This window comes from Delphinapterus leucas, chromosome 15, assembly GCF_059928025.1.
Source record: "Delphinapterus leucas isolate spDelLeu-1000000601 "Yukka" chromosome 15, BTC_Dleu_Yukka2, whole genome shotgun sequence".
In the NCBI taxonomy this organism is placed as follows: Eukaryota; Metazoa; Chordata; class Mammalia; order Artiodactyla; family Monodontidae; genus Delphinapterus; species Delphinapterus leucas.
The window spans coordinates 19,397,920-19,420,605 of NC_143143.1; the positions used below are offsets into that span (position 1 = coordinate 19,397,920).

Here is a 22,686-nt window from a genome sequence, read left to right on the forward strand (position 1 = left end):
TCTCACTGTTGTGGCCTCTCCCGTTGCAGAGCACAGGCTCTGGACGCTCAGGCTCAGCGGCCATGGCTCACGGGCCCAGCAGCTCCGCGGCACGTGGGATCCTCCCGGACTGGGGCACGAACCCGTGTCCCCTGCATCGGCAGGCGGACTCTCAACCACTGTGCCACCAGGGAAGCCCCTTTAAGAACAGGACTAACTAAATGTCATGTTGAAAGTGGCCCATAGACACCTTTGAAGCCTGGTGGTAAACAAACAAGGCTTTATTATTTTTTTCCTTCATTAAAAAATTGGGGCATTGATAGCAAACTGAAAGCTTGGACCCCTGGGTTCACCCCCATGTTAAGCAAAGTAGCCCCAGAGAAAGATGGCACAGCTGACACAGATGAAGAGGTTGACGTCCAGAAGGGTTTTCACCAAGGGGTTTTCATCCAGGGAAACTATGACAGGGTCTGTTGTGCTCGGCATCTCCTCCTTGCCCTTGTTCTCCACCCCACAGAGCCACAACATGGCTTTCACCACTTTGGACTGCTTTTTGGTCATGTCACCTAAAAAGAACCCAGCAAATAAGGGTCATAAGGATGGGCTGTGTCTCCCAGGCAAGAGAGAAGAGAGACCGGGTGTGTCCCACGCACTGTGATAAATACTTTATGTTCCTTTTCTGGAAGGTATTCATTAAGACTTTGATTCTGGAAGACTCTTTAGTTCTAGCAGATTGGTATTTTGAGACGTTTCACCATCTTCAGGTGCAGAATTTCAGATGAAAAGATACTCAGCCTAACTTGAGCAAAGCACACAGCTGGTTAGCAGAGGCAGAGGTGGGTTTAGGACCTGTTCTATCTGACTTCCTCCCTGTATTGCATCGCCTGCCAGGAGGCTGAAGAGAGATGTGCACTCTTGCAGGGAACTCTCCTTCCCCATTCAGAGCTGGGTCTGCAAAATCAGCTGCGGGTGGAGCCAGGCGGGTGACGTGTGGGAGTCAGGGGAGCTGATTTTCTTATTAAACACGTCACCTCTACCAAGAAAGATTCTCTCATCTTTCTTGAAACACATGGCCTTCTGGATCTATCCTTGAGTTTCCCACGGTAGGATGACATGGGTTCATGTCCACAATTATTATTTTTTTAAAGCCATGTATGATGATTAATGACAACCACAGCCTTGGGTCATGGAGACAGTAGGGACTGGCGGGGACCCTGGCTAACTGTATATTCCAGGTCTAAGGAACAGCTGCTTTGCAGCTCCAGACAACTTTTGCCATGCAGACATATGGGCTCCATGTTGCCAGATATTCCAGTTTTTCAAGAGAAGATGGAAATCTGGAATTTTATGTGAAATATCACAATTTTTAAATGTTAACTCACATTTTATTAAAAGAGTAGGTGAGCTAAAATAAAGCAAAATATGCCTGCAAGCTGCCAGTTTAAAACCAGTCATTTAGAGAATGCCAGCAGTACCCCAGCCTACCACATGGGGTTTTGGGAGGATCAAATGAACCATGTTTTAGTAGGCACTCAACAAACACTGGCTCTAATTTTCCACCTGAGGCATCTGTTGAAAGTTACTAACCCTTCCAGTGGCCAGAGAGTGAGGGAGGACCAGACCCTGGGAGTCAGGCAATGCTAAAATTCCAAGTGTGCCCATTTTCTGGCTTGTGATTTGGTAGAAAAATTTCCCCTTAATTATATGATGCTTCTTGAGGTTCCTACTGTAACTGAAGAGCAAAGCAACTCACAGCTGTGGTTTTGGGGCATGTTTTCTTGGACAATCTCGAACTGGACGTTGGTTCTGCTGGCCTCTGGTGTCCTGTTCTGAGAGAGGGTAAGAGGCGGGGGAGTTGCTGGTGGCACCTGTTCCTTCTGAACCATGGGGTCATGGCGAGTAAACCAGGTCAAGCGACTGACCTATGGAGCAGAGATGAACTGTGAGATGGGGGTGGAGCGGTGACTTTCATCCCTTTCTCCCACCGCCTTCCAACCCCAAGCTCAGCCTTCACACCCGAGTCTCTCCCAGTCTTGCCCTCTCACTCCACCCTCCAGAAAGCTTCAGCTCCCAGCGCTCTTCAGAATCAATGGACATTTTCCCCACCCAGTCCCCCATCTTTCTTGGACAGCCCTAATTCTCCAGTGGGGATCTCACCCTTCCTCATTCTAGTCCCCAGAGCTTAACCCTAGCCCGTGGGTGTGGGGGGAACCCTGTGATCAGCATGCAGCTCATCCATGTCTCTGGTCACGGGGAGTAAGTTGGTTCATGGGTGATCATGTGTCTTGAGCTGACTCCATCAACGGGCATCAGGAACTTCACTGGAAATGCTGGGACAAAAACGCTTATGCTTTTGCTTAATGAGAATAAGAGAGGATGTATCCCTAAAAGCTGCTGGGCCCACAAGGGGCCTGAGAACAGAAGGAGAGGTGAGAGATGAATTCTGATGGTCTTTTCAGTGTCCTGAAATCAAATTCTTCCCAAGACCCAGCCCTGGACTTTTCAGCTTTTTGAACAATCAGTCCTCTTCACTGAAGTCAATTGGGTTTTCTGTCACTAGCAGTGAAGGGTCTCAATAGATACAGTGTCAAACCCAAAAGTACCATCTCCTTGGAGGGCGGCTCTGTGAACCAGCTTACGACGGACACAGTGATCAGGGTGACGGAGGACAGAATCATGGAGAAGTAGAGGTAGTGGACATCCTTTACCACAGCTGGCCGCTCATCTGGCTGGTCACACCGAGGCTGCACGTAAATGAAGTCCAGAACGAGACGAACCAAGCCTAGGAGAAGGCCCAAGATGAGACCGAAGAAGGCGCCCTGTGAATCAGAGCAAGGCCGTCTTAGACACGGGCAGGGCTGTGGGGCGTCCGGCACAGGCCTCCGGAAACCTCAGCAAGCCCCCTCAAGAGCGTGGCTTTCTAGCGACGGTCACAGCAGGGGTCAGTGATTCGAAAAGGGCTGGAGATACTTATCTGTTTATCTTTTACATAGAATTAATCAATGACATATAATTCCCTGTTAATTCAGCTTCCCTGTTTAAGGACAAAATGCATCAAAAAAGAACCCTCATTGCTTTTTTTCAAAAGCCAGCTAACACCCTCCCTGTATCTTCCCGCACAGAACTCATCCTCCCTAATGACACTTGATATCCTCATGTCCCTCTCCAGTCCCCTTCTCTCCCATCCGATGGGCTGAAGGGCTGATCCAGGGCTACCTTTTCGTTGGTCCGCTTCCAGAAACATCCCATGATGAAGACCACAGCCACGGGAGGCTGCAGGTAGGAGCTGATGGACTGGATGTAGATGAAGAGTTGGCCACCCTGGCTGGCCTGGACCACAGGGATCCAGAGGATGGAGACCAATACCAGCAGCAACACAAACACCCTGGTGCCGGATGGAGAGAGACCCCCCCCCATTAGTGTTTTATCTCCCCTGAACACTTCTCTCTCTTTTTTATAGCTTTTCGGAGGTAGAATTTATATGCCCTAAGATTCACCCATTATAAGTGTGAATCCAGTAACTTTTAGTAAGTTTATAGAGTGGTGCAACCAACACCACAATCAAGTTTTAGAGCTTCCATCACTCCGAAAAGTCCCCCCATGCCCATTTACAACTTATTCTTGTTCCCACCCTAAATAAGCACTTATCTACTTCTGTCTCTATAGGTTTGCCTTTTCTGGACGTTTCAAGTAAATGGTATCATACAATATGTGGTCTTTTGCAGTTGGCTTCTTTCACTTAGCATGTCTTAGCATGAGGTTCATCACATATCATGTATCAATCTTTCATTCCTTTTTGTTGTTGAAAAATATTCCATTGAGTGGATACGCCATTGTGTACCATTGTTTATCCTTCACCCATCAGTGGACATTTGGATTGTTTCTACTTTTTGGCTATTGTAAAAAACGCTGCTATGAACATTTGTATACAAGTCTTTGTACAGCCAGATGGTTTTATTTCTAGGGATGCAATTGCTGGGTCACATGGTGAGTTTATACTTAGCTTTTTAAGAAAATACCAAACTGCTTTTGAACAGTTGAACCATTCTACATCCCCACATGCAATGCACAAGAGTTCCAACTTCTCTGCCTTCCTGTCTGCCTTTTTGATTATAGCCACTCTAGTGGGTGTGTAGTGGTATCCTGCAGGAGCTTTCTGGACTACAATCTCACTTTTTATATTATTCTAGATGACAAGTCCTTTGTCAGATATATGGCTTGCAAATATTTTCTCCCAATCTGTGGCTTGGCGTCTCATCTTCTTAATGGTGTCTTTTGAAGCAAAAAAGTTTTGGGTTTTGATGAAGTCTAATTTCTTTTTCTTTTTTTTTTAATGGATTATGCTTTTGATGTCATACCTCTCCCTAACCCAAGGCTGAGACAGCCCTTAGGTACACCTTCTTGAGGGGCAGAGTCCCAAGATGCTTATTAGCATATATTTTACATAAAATGTGCATGCCACTCACTTTGGTCATTTTCATCCCCCCCATTAGATATCAGGACTTTGCACAAGACTTGTTAGAGAAACCTTGCCCCCAGCCCCCAGAACACCCTTCTCCCTTTTACCTGGCTAACTCCTATTCACCCCTCAGGTCCCAGTCCAAGTTGAAGACTTTTCCTCTGACTCCCTAGGTGTCCCGGCTCCTCCATCATAACATTCACTGTGGTTATAACTACCTGTTTCCTTATCCTTGTCTTCTTCTAGCTCCACAAAGGCAAAACTGAGTCTTTTCTTTTCACTGCTGTATGCCCGGCACCTGGCACGTAGTAGGTGCTCACTGAATAGCTCTTGAATGAATGAACGCCTTACTCATCCACGGAGCCCTGATGTACTTCACCTTTGCCATCAGAGGAGGCTGAGACAGCCTGGAGAAGTCGAAGGCTGGACTTTCCCTCTGGGTGGCTCAGCTTTCTCCTCCCTGGGTTATCTGGACTTTTCACACCACTGCCTGGCGCCAACCCAGTAAGACTTTACCTGCCCACAATCATGAGCTCCTTCTCAGATGCCCGAGGCCGGAGATGATTCCAGAGGTCCATGGTGAAGATGGTGCTGGCACTGTTAAAGATGGAGGTGAGGGAGGACATGAGCGCCGCCACCATCACAGCCATCATGAGCCCGCGGAGCCCTGGGGGCAGAAGGGAGGTCTTTGGGCCTCAAGCTTTTTCTGCCTTCACCGCTGACCCCATTTCCCAGGCCCATAGCCAGCTGGTCCCGAGAGGTTCAACTCGGAGGAGGCGGAACTCAGGGGTGGGAGCCAACAGGAGGGACTCAGAGGGGTGGATGGGGCAGAGCCCCCTGCGTAGCCAGAGCCGGAGCTTTATTTGGGGGCTTAGTTCCTCAGCCCAGAGCCATTCTTTCCCACAGCCCTCCCATCTTGTCCCCCTCCTCAGATTAGAGCCCAAGCCAATGTCCTCCTTTCTGGGTGCCCCGGGGGGACTCAACTGAGGGGTGAAGGGACCATTACCTGTAGGCAGGAGTTCCAGTACAAGTTTGGGATACGCGATGTCAGAGCAGCCGGCGGGGTTGCTACAGACCTTCTGGCAGATTTCTGGGTCTGCACAAGCCACTTGGTCTATGGAGGAAACAAGCCCAGAGCTAAACAGACGGACCCTCAGAGGCCCAGGCCCGGCCCAAACACGGCCTGGCGCAGGCCAGCACCAGGAGACAGGGCTACTGTATATAAGTGTACAGTCCAATGAAATAAAAAGGAGCCTAGACTTGATAATCCATGGCCTTGTTACTTAACCATTCTGGACCTCAGTTGCCGTATCTGCAAAACTGGGACAGTAACAGAACTCTACTTCCTAAGATTATGGTGAGGATTAAATGAAATGACATACATTACACACTCAGCACAGAGTCTGGGACACAGGAAGTGCTGAATGCATTTCAGCCGTACTGTTGTAACCCAGAAAAAGCCGAGACACCTCACGGCCAGTCTCAGCACAGTGCCCTACATCAGGCTCCCTAAGCCCCACAAAAGGACACGAGCAATTTACATCTTTACCTAAGTTCATCGGAAGTGCAAAGGAGAATGCCATCACTTGACACATGGCAAATATTTTAAAAGTTCCTCTTTTCCCCATCTCCTTCTCAACAGTATACATAGTTCAACAGCTGTTCCTCATTTTAGACTCATAAGAACCCAACCAGGCTCTGAATTTTCTCCTCCTCTCTCTCCATTTCTGTATCAATTCTTTTCTCTCCTGAACAGCATTTTGATTTTCTAGTGTAAATCCATCCAGACTTCCTGGCACCTCTAGTTCTTCACCTCTATCATGATGAACACATGCCAAGCTTAGAAGCATAGACCTCCTGCTTGGAAGACAGAAGAAGAGATTTAAAAATTATACGAGTGTGTGGCGCAGAGTAGATGCTCGATACGTTTTTCTTGGGGAGAGACTAGCTATCTCATTATTAGTGTAATCTTTACAGAGGGGAAGGGACCTGGTTATAATCACCCAGCAAGGTCATGTCGGAGACAGAACAGGTCTCTCAATCCAGTGCAATCTTTCAGAGAAGGAAGGCCAAGTTTCAGTGGTCTGGCATGTGTGTTTGAATGATAGCTTTCTTGTTACTTTCTGTCTTCCTCATATCTGAGCTGAGCCACACTCCTCACCACCAGCTCAATGCCAACACAACACCACTTACCCCCACTGGACCACTTATAAATCCTCAAGTCTCTTTGGCCAGCTGCATCTAGGAATAATTCCCATAAATAACTCCTAGACCCTCCCTCTGCTCAATCCAAAGGCTTCTGTCCTTCTTCCTCATTCTAATGAGTAACACTGCCTTCCGTCCCACCTTCTATGGCAAGTGGGAACGACCTCGAGCCTCAGTTTAGGGGTGGGCTTGGAGCTCTTCACTGCCCACACCCATCTCCTCCCCCGTTCTGATGCAGTATCAACGTCATGATGATCATGTAGCTGAGGCCTCAAATTCACAAGTGGCCTCAAATAGAGATGTTTGACAGTATCTCCAGATGAGGTGGTATGTCTAGTCTTTATATTTTTATATGTGTTAAAACTGTTAATTTAATAAATGTAAATATTTAAAGTACATCATAACTTTAAAATCTAATATTGTTGGGTTTTTTTTAATTAAAAAAATTTTTTATTGAAGTATACTTGTATAGTATAGACGTTTACAATGTTTCAGGTGTACAGCAAAGTGATTCATATATAAAAAGAATATATAAAAAGAATATAGTTCCCTGTGCTCTATAGTAGGTCCTTGTTGTTTATTTTATATATAGTAGCGTGTATCTGTTAACCTCAAATCCCTAATTCATCCCTCCCCTAATATTATTGATTCTGGTTTCTTTGTGTTTTTTTTTGCCACACCATGTGGCTTGTGGGATCTTAGTTCCCCAAGCAGGGATGGAACCTGGGACCCCTGCAGTGGAAGCGTGGAGTCTTAACCACTGGACCGCCAGGGAATTCTCGATCCTTCATTTGCTTTTTTAAGACAGCATAATACCTAAGAAATGGAAATCACACCAGGCCCCTTCATCCATTAGGAAGCCCAAGGACTAGCTGGTCTTTGTAAAGTTTCTCCACTCACTGTTATGTCTTGTCAAAGCTGGGACCCTTCCCTCCACTTACATCCACCAATGGGAGAAGAAATGGGTGCTGTGGCCACAATTCATAATACAAGTAACAATTGCTATGGGATAAAAGTAGATGCCTCCAAAACTCTGATTCAGTCTTAGACAAAATTAAGACAGCAGACCAAAAATGATATTTGACAGGAAGTATTGAGAAGAAACAACCTCATTGAGAAAAATGCTTTTGAGACGTCAAAGCTCTTGGCTTGTTTATGACTTGTCTGCAGAAGTTTAGGAGAAGATTAGAAAATAGTTATATTCCTGTGGCCAGAACATGGTATGGAGCCTCCCAAGCGGGGCGAAGATCTTGCTTATGTTCCAATCTTGTGGGTTTGGACTCTTGTTGTCCAAAAGCTCCTCTCTTCAAGGGACACCAAGAAGGAGCAAGACTCCCCCTGAAATCATTCATTTAATGACCTAGTTTTTGTTTAACCTTCTAGGAATGCAACCTTCAACCATGAAACACATGACAGACACAAAGTTTATAAAGCATGTTTAGGGCAGAAAATGGTGTTTGTTCGTTCAGGCTAAAGAATATGTTCATCACAGGGAAACTAGTTGGCTCAGCTAAGTTATAAATGAAACCAACAGCCTTGTGATTGTTAACCCACCATTCTCTATATCAGCTCACCTGTCTTGGGTGAATTAATCAACCATTTCATATATGGAGTGGATTCCCTTGTCAGATCCTATGATGCTTGACATAAAGGATGGCTCTAGCAGAGTCCAATCCAAACACAGCACCAAACCTCCTTCTTCCAAATGCCAACATTCATGGAAGTTCACTACGACTCGGATGCCGCAAATAAACACTGTACATATACCTTCTCATGTAATCTTCACAACTCCATATGGAAGATATTGCCATTATACCTATTTCAGAGACAAGTAAACTGAGGCCCATAGAGACTAATAACATCCCCAAATCATAAAGCTAGTATCGTGGATAGGATTCAAAACCTTCGCTTATTCCAAAGCTCAGGTGGAGATGATTGGCTTTGTAAACAGGAACATTTCTAGACTCTTGTGTTTCATTGTTTCGAGGGTTGATTTGTTTCTTTCTTGGTTTCCACTAGAGTTCCTTTATAAGTGGGCGCTATTCCTTGGATGGACTAAGTGGAAGAGGATGTTGTCCACGTTCAAGAGAGCTCAGGATCAGAGCATCATTTTAGGCAGTGCTGGACCCATTTGAAGATTCAGCAGGTTGCTGATGGAGCTGAGATGGAGAGAAGAGTGGAAATGGGTAGGAACAGTGGCTTGGCCTGGCACCTGGCCCTGTAGACCAGGGCTTCTCAATCTTCTGCCGGGCACCACCCCCAGAGATTCGGATTCAAAAGGTCTTGGACGGGACCTGAAAGTTTGCATTTTTAACAAGTTCCAAGGCAACCCTGATGCTGCTAGACTGGGAACCACACTTTGAGAAGCTCCAGTCAAGACCTTCAAATGCACCGCACCCACCTCACCATCTCCACCCTACCTCACTCTCTTAAATTCCTTTCGCACTATTGCTAGTACCAAATGCTAGAGTGTTTTGATATCAATTTTCTCTTACTTTTTCACAAGTACCAGACTCATCTGTTATGTTATAAACTCCCTAGGGGCGTGGAATGTGGCATTATGTTTCAGTTAACAACCGTTATTGACGGGCTGACTGCTAAGAGTGAGGCTCAGGGTCTTGTTATTGATCATCCTGATACTGATCCAAAGTATTGATGTGATTTCCTGAGAGAGACAGTAGCATGATTAAGAGTCAGGTTTTGGAGGCAGAGGCCCCTGGATTTAAATCTTGGCTTACCCAGCCCTAGCCAAGTAACTTCCAGCAAGTCCCCTAACCTAGGAGTGATCTAGAGTCCTCTTTTTTCCTTAACAGCTTCATCCAATCCATCATTCATCTGGTTGGCTCCGCTCTAAATTATATTTTCAAACCATCCACATGAATAAACTGTTGCCTCTTCACAGAGGCCTTCCCTGGAAACCCTGTCATAGGAGCCCCTGCCCAGCATTCCCTGTGATGCTTCCCTAGCATTTTCCTCACAGCACTTAGCACAATCAATGAATAGCTCACTTACGTATTTTTTGTCTCCTTCACCACTAAAACGTAATCCCCCCCAACAGCAGGGCTACTGTATGTCTTGTTCCCTTATGCATCCCCAGGCTCTTCTAGAAAAAGGCCTGGCAGATAATTGGCTTTCAAAATATTTGTTGAATCCATGGAAGAATAATAAATGAGTGAATCAATTAATTTCTCTGAGCTTTAATTTCTTCCTTTCTTTTGGCCACGCGGATTGCTGGATCTTAGTTCCCCGAGCAGAGATTGAACCCACACCCTCGGCAGTGCAAGTGTGGAGTCCTAACCACTGGACTGCCAGGGAATTCCCTGATTTCTTTATCTATAAATGAAAATAACAATAGTACCTATCTCATAAGGTCCTTTTGAGGAATCAATGAGATAAAATATGTATAGAATAATAAAAGTGAACACTTCTATAGTGTTTACCATGTGCCAGGGACTGTTTTAAGCCTTAGGAAATATTATCCCCATTTTACAAGTGAGGAAACAGAAGCACTTAACAGAAATTAAGTGACTTATTCAAGGTCACAGGAGCCAGGAAGTGTCAGAGCCAAGGTTCAGGCAAGGCATTTCAGGTCAGTGTTCATATTCATAACCGCCCCACTCTTCTGCAAAACTCCTCACACGGGGACTGGCCCTTAGCACAATGAATGTTGGTTGCTTTAAGCCACTTTCTTTGTTCATATGTCGCCTTGCCCCTTAGCTGTATATTTTCCATCAAGTCACCATAAAACCAAGATCCCAGTTCTTATCCTCATCTGGGATTTTTCAAGCCCTGTGCCGCTTCCCTGGAAAGAGGACCGGTGGCTCTGGGTTCATCATCCATCAGGGCTGGAGAAGCGCAATCCCAGCATCTGGCACCACGGATGGCTCCCCATCCTTTCTCTTCCCCAAGTCCTTCCACCTAATTCATAGTTCTAAATTATTTTGACAAAACTTCTGGACTGGGGCTTCCCTGGTGGCGCAGTGGTTGAGAGTCCACCTGCCAATGCAGGGGACACGGGTTCCAGCCCTGGTCTGGGAGGATCCCACATGCCGTGGGGCAACTAGGCCCGTGAGCCACAACTACTGAGCCTGCGCGTCTGGAGCCTGTGCTCCGAAACAAGAGAGGCCGCGATAATGAGAGGCCCGTGCACCGCGATGAAGAGTGGCCCCTGCTTGCCGCAACTAGAGAAAGCCCTCGCACAGAAACAAAGACCCAACACAGCCCAAAATAAATAAATTAATTAATTAATTAAAAAAAAAAACCTTCTGGACTAACCATTTCATCCTAACCCTTTCTTTACCTCTGCAACATCATGTAAGATAAGGCATAGGGGAGGGAGATTTCTGCCCGTTTGAGTTAATAACAGCTTGGGTCAATACAGGGTTAAACTTAATGAGGCAGAAAGGAGCTTTCTTCCACACAGATCACCAGTTCCTGACGTCACAGCGACTCCCAATAACATCCCCCACCCCTAGTCCTGTTTAATCCCCATGCTGCAAACCTCATCCCTCTACCAAGTTTTAAAAAAAAGAAAAAAGCTAAGACAGATACTCTAGAGGTTTTGATATCCCTGATTTTGTTAAGAAAAGGAACCCCCAAAGGGTTCTATTGGGCCGAAGTTGCCAAACCACTGGGTTCAAACATTGAAGTGTGAGGGGAGCCCTCTCATGGGATTTCAGGGAGCTGACATCTGGAACCATGAGATTTTAGCCTAGTTTGTGGTTTCCGAAAATATATAGTTGAGGCGAGGCCCCAGATAGGTCTCCATTTGACTTGGCCTGAGACATTAATAGGACGTTCTCATTGAACCAATGTTGGGAAACAGCACTGAGTCAGTAGTTGCCGGGATGGAGACACCTCAGCTGAATCACCAGGAAGGGACTCCAGCTGCATTCTTGAGGGGCAGTCAGTAAGATGTTCAGAACACTTCACAGGGTCTGAGACTCACAGACAACCTCTCCTCCCAACTGTCTTCTTACCTGGAAAGAGGACACGGCTGACCATACCAGGGAACACCATGATGAAAAGGGGCAGGACCTTCAGGTATGCGGCCATCAGAGAGCCTCCTTTGGCATGGGACAGGTTCTTGGCAGCCAGAGTCCGCTGAACAATCACCTGGAAAACAGTGGTGTGGTTGGAAGTTGAGATAGATTTCTCTTAAGGCCAACTAGGTGCGCATGGCTTCTTTGTAGGCATAGTAGACCCAGGAGCTCGGTTTGCCTGCCTTCTCTAAGGAAACATCTCTCCTATTCTCAGTCCCTGTGATCCAGTGGTCCAGTTGGGGTAGCTATACCAAGGCAGAGAAATCAAGAACGGGAAAGAGGATAGAAGAGGAATGCAAATACTTTGCTAGGAGTGATGAGTTAAGAGAAAGAGAGGATCTGAGATATTGCTACCAACAGGATTGGCATGTCTGGACTTGTAGTTACTGCATACGGTGTGCCTAGGTCTTATCCTGACCCCCTTCTCTCTGTTGGGTGGCATAAGGTAGGTCTTGTTAAGATTTATCCACTTAGAACAGATTGGTGGTTGCCAGAGACAAAGGGTGGCAGGTGGGCAAAATGGATGAAGGGGATCAGAAAGTATAAATTTCTGTTATAAAATAAATAAGTCCTAGGGATGTAGTGTACAGCATGGTGACTATAGTTAATAATACTGGATTGCATATTTTTAAGTTGTTAAGAGAATAGATCTTAAAAGTTCTCATCACACACAAAAAAGGTCTCATCACAAGAAAAAAAATTGTATCAATAACTGATGGTGATGAATATTAACTAGATTTATTTTGGTGATGATTTTGCAATATATACCAATATCGAGTAACTAAAACGATTTATCCACTCAAAGGGAATGACATGTTCTAGAGTGTTTTCTGAGTAGAAGACTGGTCCCCCAAAATCCTGCTCCAGGCTTCAGATTGAATCTACATGAACTCAGAACTTTCTCTACTATTTCCTTAGGCTTTGGATCTTGAAGCATCTGGAGAAGTTGCAGAGGCCTTGGTGAGTTACTAGAGCTTTTATGAGTTGGTTCAGTGAACTGTGGACAAGAGGAGTGAAATGCCATTACCATTATGGTGCTGTGGTGAGCAGGACAAAGTGGGAATTCTTCCCATTTTTTTAAATAATGTTCATCAATGGCATAGGCTTCCTAGAGCGTCCTGCTGCTTCTTTTGAAACCCATTCCCTCTCCACAAGGCTACCCTGTCATCTTGGGTACGGAATCTGCCTGATCCAGGGGTAGGCACCTGACTCACCCCTGGCCAATCAGAGCCCTTACACAGGGTATTTGGATTTGGGACTTGGAGAGTTGTCAGTCTCTTTGCAGTTGGTCTGCAGTGAGAGACCATGAAGTCAGCAGGTAAGAGAGAAAGACAATGGAGAAAGAAACCAGAAAAAGTTCCAGCACTTTCTGAAGGCTAGTTCAGCTTCCTGCCGTTCGTATTCCATGAGCTAATAAATCCCCTACCCTTTTCCTAAGCTGGTTTAAATTTGATTATTTTTTCTGTGACTTGCAACCAAGTGTACCCTCACCTGCACAGATTATTATTATTGGGTTGGATGTTGTCAGTGAAAGACTCTAAAACGTGGCATCAGCTTATGTGAGGAAAGGTGAAGGAGCAGTGAGGATCCCTCTATCCAGAGCTGGGAAGTCAGCTGTTTAACTGTTACCTGTCATTTCTCAGGGCTCCAAACACACACCTACTGGGCTTTCTAGAACACTTAACAATGCGATAGTAACATGGAGCGATACAGCAACTATAGAATACTTTTTACTGCTTCATTAAGGTGCCAAGAAGAGGCATGCAAGCTTCAGTCCTTGTCGGTCCATCTGGAAGCAGAGAGGAATTTAGAGCTTTGGAAAACCAAGCCCTTTTGACAGGAGATCCAAAGCTGTGACTGAGAAGAATGCTGGCTTTTATTCCCATGAAGCGGAGCCTCCAGCTGAGTAAGTTTTAAGAGACTTTTGCTGCTCAAAATCCCACAAGCCCTGGGAAGAGCGTGTCGCCCTGTACGGCAACCCCCGGACCCAAGTAATGGAGCATGACTCATAGGAATGTTATGAAAATCAATGAGTTAACATATAGGAAATGCTTATATCAGTTACTGGTAGATGGTCCAGCATCAATCAATGTTTGTGTCATTACGATTATCGGTTGTGATTTACCTCTTCCGTCTCTGCCCAGGAAGATTAGGAACACGCCCCCAACCAGTGAACAGTGAATGCTGCTTTGTCTTTCTCCTGCTCTGAAATGAGCTACGTAGGGCAGCACCAGCCCAAGGGACTAACACAGCCTTTGGACTCAACAGAATTCAGCTCAGCAGCGGCAAAACCAGAAGTCGTGGGGTCCAAGGAGGGCTTGGGTTTCTGGCCCCTCTGGCCCTGCCTGCCCTTTGGAAGAAGATCAAGTCATCCCGGATTAATTAAGTCCCCAGGCTCTTGAACAATGCGAGGTGGGTTGGAGGTGGGCTTCAAGGGTTGCACACTGGAATCCCAGCTAGTAAGGATGTGAGGCATCTCAAGGAAATATTTGTATAGATTAATAAATATAAGCTGTTGAGCCATGTCAAGAGCAGTAGCATAAAACCATAGCAAAGGGCTTCCCTGGTGGCGCAGTGGTTGAGAGTCTGCCTGCCGATGTAGGGGACGCGGGTTCGTGCCCTGGTCCGGGAAGATCCCACATGCCGCGGAGCGGCTGGGCCCGTGAGCCATGGCCGCTGAGCCTGCGCGTCCGGAGCCTGTGCTCCGCAACGGGAGAGGCCACAACAGTGAGAGGCTCATGTATCGCAAAAAAAAAAAAAAAAAAAAAATAGCAAAAAGGTAAATGTTTTAAACAGTTTATTAAATGAGCCTGCAACAAAAAAGACTATGAGCAAATTCCTAATGCTCCCCTTTTTCACAATTATTAATAACCCCGCTAATGAGGAAACAGAGGCTCAGAGATCTTAGACGGTGTCCCAAGGTTATGCCACCTGAACTTGATTCCAGGTCTGTTAAGGTTAAAGCCCAGGCTGTTAGCCTCCGTCTGAGCTGTCTCCCAGGGTCTCTCCAGCCTGAGACTTGCTAAGGAAGAGGACGGGTGCTCTCTCTTAAAGGGGCAGTATTGCACCCATCTCTAGCTCTTCACTCAGGAGTTCTGACCCTTGGGGTGACCTGGATTCACTCTTTGCAGTGTCCCCTCCATCAATTCAGTGGCCCGACTCCATGATCATTATTTTATTTAAAGTCTCATCAGCCCTGAATATGAAATAGGGCTTCCAAAATGGCACACAGATCTCTGATCATTAATGTAACGGAAAAAGCCATTTCAACAGATGATATATTCACAGGGCTTGAAACCTGAGAAAGTATAAACAGGTGTGCAGTGAAATGGCTTCCATCCATCCTGGCACATCTGCCCACCTCCCTGCCCACAGGTAACTGCTCTTAGTTTTATATACATCCATCCGGAGTTTCCTTCAGCACATACAAGCAAATGCAAATATGGATTCTATCCCCCCCCCCACACACCTTTTTTTTTTTTTTTTTTTTTTTTTGGCGGTACGCGGGCCTCTCACTGTTGTGGCCTCTCCCGTTGCGGAGCACAGGCTCCGGACGCGCAGGCTCAGCGGCCATGGCTCACGGGCCCAGCCGCTCCGCGGCATGTGGGATCTTCCAGGACCGGGGCACGAACCTGCGTCCCCTGCATCGGCAGGCGGACTCTCAACCACTGCGCCACCAGGGAAGCCCAACACACACACCTTTTAACACAAAAAGGCTTATTATACACACCACAGTGCCTTTTGCTTTTCTCATTTCTTTCTTCACACCAGTTATATATTTGCTTTAAGGGCTTTATTTTGGCAGGTGCCTCTGCCTAAACCTCTCCTCCCCAACAATCACCAGAGCCCACTCACTCTCCTTAGCTCAGAGGGCACTTCTCAACCATGACTCCCCTAATCACTCTATTTTAGAGGACACTCCCACACCCTCCATTTCCACCCCCCCCCGCTTGTTTTTTTTTTTAATGACAGTTTATCACCTTTTAACGTTCCCCATAATTTATTTATTGCCTGTCTACCTCCACCAGAAGAAGGTGAGCTCCGAGAGCCTGTTTGATTTGTTTACTTGTGATTTCCAAGTGGCTGGCACATAGAGGACACCTAGTGAGTATTTGTGGAGCAAATAATACCTATACCAGTTTTAACCTCTCTTTAAAATGTTTCATCTCTCTTGCTTACTGGATCCTTCCAGACATCCAGCAGGATGTATCAAGCTTTCCCCTTTGCAAACATCAGTAGCTTTGGATTTGCTGCGACATGAATAAGAATAAGAAGATAACACGTAGAGCAGTAGAGAGAAAGAAGTTCTCAAGGATGTTTGGGGAGAAACGCAAATAAGAGAACAGATAGTGGGAGAAAAGAACCCAGCCTCCAGATACTCCAAGGAAGGAAGCGTCCCCGAGAGCAGCTTTCTCAGCCTGCTGCCCCGTACCTGATCGGTGCACCAGTACCAGAGGGACGGGATGGACATTCCAAATAGGATCCCAGGCCACGGGAGATCAGATGTCAGTGGGTCTCGGAAAATATGGAAGGCGTCTTCCCGGGGCAGCCCGCAGCTGTTGTTCCCACTCCGGTTGCTGGCCACAGCCAAGAAGTATTTCTCTTCCAGGCCTTCCAACCCGCCGACTGCAGCAAAACCTAGTATTCGGAGGAAACCCAAATTTGCCAGGAACTCAGACTGATCCACAGCAACTCATGAGGGGATGGCTGGAGATTGGTGAAATCCTACTTAGGACAGAGATACCAAGGGAAAGTTAGTTGACTTAAAGGTTCTTCGCCTTTTTTTTTTTTCATGCCTTTGGTAGTGACTATGGATGGCTTCTCAGAATAATATTCCTAAATATACAATACAAAATACATAGATTGTAAAGAAAACCAAATATGTTGAAAGCACCCATCAAACCATAAAAACTCTGACGTAGTAATTTATTTATTTGCTCCATTAAGTAGAAAGACCCCACAGTGGGTCAAATAACAATTTAGTTTTAAAAAAACCATGGACACAGTGTTTCAATACATCAGAAGCAACTGTAAAAACATTTGGATAAAAACCTCGGTGGGTATATTTTGGTATCAAAGTCACAGATATTGCAAATCTTCCTGTGGTTTGTTGCCTACACTAATCATTGAAAGATGCTCATATGAAAATAGAGATGAATTTCTTTCCCATCCAAGATTCACAAAACCCATGAATTCTGTCCAGGTTAAGAAAGCCTGCCTTAAGGAAACATTCTTTCACCTCTGAACTTCTTCTCAGCTACTCTCAATTCATGGTATCACAAGAGTGGTCCAAGTAACTTATGGCCTTGAGCAAGTCACTTCCCTGTCTGAGATTCGGTTTCCTCATCTGCAGGTGGGGATAATGTAGCACCAACCTCATAGGGCTGGAGAAAGACAGTGAGATAATGCACATAAAATGCACAGCATCTGGCACAAACGTGTGTTGTCCTTAAAAAATAATAAAGCACTGCAATTTGCAGATAATTTGCTTCTTTTCATTAATTGAACAGATTCAAGGTTATCCCCAAAATAACATTGCTCTCACTGGATTACGTTCTGGAAGGTTGTGTTTGTCTTTTTGTTGTTGTTTTGTTTTTTTCTTGTGTTTTATTTTTGGTGTTTTGTTTGTTTCTTTGTTTTTTGGTATGGAAGAGAAGGGGTTGGTGTTACCACTTGAGTAGGAATGATACGTAATCTGCAGCCTAGCTTATTTTTGCTGAAGGTTGTGGTGAACAGTGGCTACTGGGGGAAAAATATTGTGATGATAAATTTTTGTCATGCTTTTTTTTCCCTAAAAAATTATTTTGTGGTAGTGGGAGGGAGGGAAGTTTTATTAATCATTGGACCTGCCCATCTGAGTGTGTAAAGCACATACATATAGATAATAGCAGGTAGAAAGGCTGAGAAAAGAATCACCCCAGGATGGGTGAAAATAAAGTAGGCAGAGCATCGTAAACTTTAATGTACACACGAATCGCCTGGGAACCATTAAAAAGCATATCCTGATTCAGCAAGTCTGCAGTGGTGCCTGGGATTCTGCCCTTCTAATGGGCTCCCAGTTGACACTGATGCTGCTGGTCCCTGGACCACAGTCTGAGTAGCATCCATGTAGGAGACATCAGGGTACCAAATGAAATTTGGAATCCTTTTGGTATAAAGGAAAGTGGGGGATCTTGATTTCAGTCACTTTAATAAGCTCCATTTTAGGTCAGTTTTTCAGTTTCTCTTGTTTTTTTTTGTTTGTTTTTTGGGGTTTTTTTTGCGGTATGTGGGCCTCTCACTGTTGTGGCTTCTCCCGTTGCAGAGCACAGGCTCCGGACGCGCAGGCTCAACAGCCATGGCTCACGGGCCCAGCCGCTCCACGGCATGTGGGATCTTCCCGGACCGGGGCACAAACCCGCGTACCCTGCATCGGCAGGCAGGAAGGCACAATGTTAAGGTAAAAATTCCTGCCTATACTCTTTGACGCCTGCTCTTAGACTCTTCCCACAAAAGTTATTACCACATTATCTCCCCACTATTATCAACAGGGAGTATGATGGGGAAGGAAGGGTATGAGATCTGAAGTCAGCCTGACTGGGTTTGAATCCTGGCTTTGAATTCTAACTTTGTGACCTTGAGCTAACAGTTGGTGTCTTAATTTTCTCATCCAACAAAAGGGGTAAAAATAATACTGATATCATTGGGTTGTTATGAGCATTAAATGATAAAGCATCTGGATCACTAGTGTTTTAATAGGTATTCATTTATGAACTTTTAATTTTGAGATAATTGTAGACATACAGAAGAGTTGTATAAGTAGTACAGAGAGTTCCCATACACCTTCTCCTAGTGTCACTGTCTTACATAAGCAAAGTACAGTTACAGAAACTAAGAAATTAACATTGGTGCCTTACTATTAACTACAGTATGGGCTGTTCAATTTGCACCACTAATGTTCTTTTTCTCTTCTGGGATCCAATCCAGGATCCCACACTGTGTTTATTTATGTTTCCTCCTTTCTCTGTAGTTCCTCAGCCTTTCCTTATTTTTCATGTCCTTGATACTTTTGAAGAATACTGGTCATTGTAGTGTGTAAAATGTCCCTTAATTTGGGTTTGCCTGATGTTTATTTACGATGAAGTTGAGGTTATATATTTTGGCAAGAATGGCACAGAGGTGATGCTGTGTCCTTCTCAATGCACCGTATCAGGAGCTACATACTGGTATGTCTGATTACTGTAGTATCAGTTAATATGCCCTGGTCGCTTAGTTACAGTGGCACGTGCCATGTTTCTCCACTGTAAAGTGGCTATATTGCCCTTTGTAATTAATAAATATTTTGGACGTGATACTTTGAGACCAAGCAAATATCTTATTTCTTCATAAACTTTCATGTGCTGACTTCAGCATTTATCATTGGATCTTGTCTATAGCAATTATGACTGTGATGTTCTAATAGTGATCTTCTATTTCCCTCAGTCTGTCTTCATTTATTAATTGGAATTCTCCTGTAAGGAAGAGTTTTCCTTTTGCCCCCTTTTATTTGTTTATTTAATTATTTATCCACGTCAACATAGGAGGATCTATTAACTTTTCCTTAAAAAACAGTAAGTTTCCATGATACGCACAGCTCTCTTCCAGCTAAAATGACCATGCCTCAAGCAGGAATCCCCAGCTAGGTTTGAAACAGTGATGAAAGCAGATGTCCATGCTTGAGAGAGGTGCTGTCATCCACCCAAATGACCCTGGCACCCCACTTACTGTAGCCCATCAGGGTGAGCGCTCCTATAAGCATGATCAGAGTCTGTAGAGCATCCGTGTAGATCACAGCAGCCAGGCCACCTAGTGGGAAGATGAGCACTGAGGTGAGGGTCAGGTACTCTGGGGGAGAGGAGTTACTCTGGGTGCCAGAGGCAACTTGGAATTTCAAGACCTGACGGGGGAGAGTTCCTAGTGTTGATTGTTTGCAAAGATGGCCACAATATCTCCTTCCCAGGTGCCTGCCCATTTAGTAATGTGGCCTTGCTGCTCCTTTCACGTTGAGGTGAAGATCTCTCTTCCTCTTAAATATGGTTTGGCCGAATGACTTGCTTTAACCTATAGATACGGTGGAAGTGATGTTGTGCAGCTCCAAGTCTGGTCCTCAAGAGGCCTGCAGTTCCTGCTCTTGTTCTTGTGTTGCCCCGAGAACACTATGCTTCTTTAAGAAGCCCAGTCTAGCCTCATGGAGCATGAAGGGCCACCTGGAAGGAAAGCCCAGCTGACAGCCAAGCTAACCACCAGACACCTGAGTGAGACCATGTTGTTCCACCCAGCTGTTCCAGGTACCATCTAACTAGTATAATTCAACCGAGCCAGGTGAGACCAGCAGAAGAACCACCCAGGCAACGCATGGAATGAATTGTGGGCGGAAATAAACCATTAACTCCCTAATGGGGGGTAGGTGGTTAGTTACACAGTAATTTCTAACTGACATGGGAAGTGGTGCTTGGGCCATGGTCCCCAAGCTCTGAAGACCTTTAAACATTGGAAAGAGGATGTGAGTACTAGGTATTCAGAGTCTAATAGGCTTCCCAAAGAGGGTCACAGTGGTTGGCCTCAGTGGCTTCTTATTGGTCTTGCCACCTAGAAAAATCTTTGTAATGACAATCATGGTAGCAAATCCATCAGCATCTGGACAAAACAATCTTTCCAGTCTCTTCCCTATCCCTTTCTCCTTCCTCTTTCCCTACAGAGAAGGGACACTTATCTGACATGAACAGATTTACTCATGGGTAAAGTCACAGGACACTAAAAAAGCCAAACAGACATTCATGTGGGTGTGTTGATCTGTGATTCCTCCTTCTTTGCCCCAGGAATAGGGTCATCTCACAAATGGAGAGAGAACTGGCTTAGCATCTGGCCCCAGTTCTCTGCTGGCCCCACTCAGGCAATTAGTCAGCCTGAGTGTGGTGAGATCCTGAAGGTAGGTGCCACTGAAACCCACCCACATCGCTATACTAATGTTTATTGGGCATTTATCACTTACCAGGCACTGCATCTAGTGTTTTATTCAATCACTCACCAAACATATGGTGAGCGCCCAAACTAGTTCTACGTGGTAGGGATACAGAGGCAAACAAAACAGCATGTTGCCTGTCTCCTCGGAGCTTCTAGTCTAATGGGGGAGACACCCCCAAACAAGGAAACAGAGAGATAGATTGGCAATTGCGACTAAACTTTTCCTTTCCCTGTGCCCCAGACACGTGGCTTCTGTTAGCGCTGAAAACTCGGCCCAGATCTTCCTGCAGCAGCGGGCTTTTGTATTTCTGAGAACTGGTCACTCTTCTGTCTAGAGCCTCCAGTGGTGTTCCACGGCATTTGGGACTAAATCCAGGCTCATCTGATTTCCTTCGAGGCTCCGGTGCCTGCCCTTTCCTCCACTCCTGTCTCCTCCCATCAGGGCTGCAGCACAGCCAATACAGGCGTCACCACTGTCACTCCAGCTTGTATGAGTGGCCTCCTCCACAGCTAGACAGGACTCAGCCTCAACACATGTGCTTGCTCAGCTTCAGCCACCCTGACCCCCTTGCTACTCCTCAAACAAACAACACGGGTTCTCATGTCAGAGTCTTCCCTCTATCTCATTTAAATCTGGTCCACATATCACCTTAGAGAGGCCTTGCCTGAACATTGGATGGAAAAGAATCCTCCCACCATTATTCCCCATCTTGTTATAACAGTATACTCTGACATCACTATTGGCTTCCTTGTTCATTGTCTGTCTCCCCTTCCCCACTAGAATGTAAGTTCCTTTGGAGTAAAGATTTTTTCTGTCATGGGAATTCCCTGGTGGTCCAGTGGTTAGGACTGGGTGCTTTCAATGCCGTGGGCCCGGGTTCAATCCCTGGTGGGGGAGCTAAGATCCCACAAGCTGCACGGCCAAAAAAAAAAAAGATTTTGTCTATCTTGTTGACTGCTATGCCCCATTTCCTAGCACGATGCCTGGCATATAGTAGGTGATACATAGATAGATAAGATAATTTGTGGAATGAATTACACCAAGAGGAGGCAGAGAAGGATGAAACTGGAACAGAAGATGAGAAGGTGAATATTCAAAAGCAGATACATGTCCAGGTGCTGCACTCCACCAGCCACTCTTCTGGGATGCAAGTCTGAGGGGGAAAGTTGAGGCTCCCCGGCCTCAGGCTCCAGAATTGCAGTGGTTTATGGTCTAGCTTTGTATAGTGTGTGTGAATACATATGCTCAGCCGCTAGTAGGTTCTAACGAATAGTTCTTGAATAAATAAATGGAAAATAGCTTTATGCAGTTGTGGTACCTTTAAAAATCCTCCCTTCTATCAGGCATCCCTCTTCCTTTGACGATGACCAAGAGAAATCATATTATCTGGAGTGATGGACTGAGGGTTCATGAAGACATGGTCTTAGCACACTGGAACATCAGAAGACGAGCCAGGAAAAGACAGGGTGGCCCACAGCCCCTGCCCACCACCTCTCCCAGAATCACCCCTTGTTCAGTCGTACCTGCAACAGTGTATAGAGCTGTGATGGCCAGCAGCCCGACTATGGCCAGGTAGAGATTTAGGTGCAAAGACTGCTGAATGAAGATGGCACCTGCATACATGTCTACCTGGAGAGACATGAAGTTGACGGGTGAATGAATGGATGGACGTTTTAGCACAGTTTCCCCAGGCTCAGACCCTAGCCTTGATTCTGGCAAACACAGAAACATCATATGATGTCCTTTCTTCATCTCTTCCTAGATCAGGGGTCTCAAACGGGAGCCCTACGGGTGATTATGTTTGAGGCCCCTTCACTGGGCTAATACAAGCGCCTCAGTCGTCTTCCTGATTCTATTCTTGATCTGCCTACTCTCCATCCTCCACACTGCAGCCTTTATCAAATACCATCATGATCATCTCATCCTCATCAAAACGCTTCAGTAGCTCCCTACTGCCCCCAAGATAATGTTCAAGTAAGTTAGAGCTGTATACCAGGCCCTCCATGGTTTGCCTGCCC

At 45.7% G+C, this 22,686-nt stretch overlaps 1 protein-coding gene across 1 annotated transcript in view; it reads right to left on the reverse strand.

Moving 5' to 3' along the window:
- SLC5A11 (solute carrier family 5 member 11) overlaps nt 1–22,686 on the reverse strand; it is a 42,245-nt gene continuing 19,559 nt past the window's right edge. The window contains exons 6-14 of the mRNA XM_089896006.1: nt 22,192–22,297; nt 16,118–16,323; nt 11,623–11,758; nt 5,445–5,552; nt 4,955–5,105; nt 3,196–3,364; nt 2,583–2,798; nt 1,733–1,901; nt 1–545 (exon numbers count right to left, since the gene is read on the reverse strand). Of these exons, the coding sequence (XP_089752132.1) occupies nt 340–545; nt 1,733–1,901; nt 2,583–2,798; nt 3,196–3,364; nt 4,955–5,105; nt 5,445–5,552; nt 11,623–11,758; nt 16,118–16,323; nt 22,192–22,297 (1,467 nt within the window). The 3' untranslated portion in view covers nt 1–339. The remainder of the gene's footprint in view (nt 546–1,732; nt 1,902–2,582; nt 2,799–3,195; nt 3,365–4,954; nt 5,106–5,444; nt 5,553–11,622; nt 11,759–16,117; nt 16,324–22,191; nt 22,298–22,686) is intronic.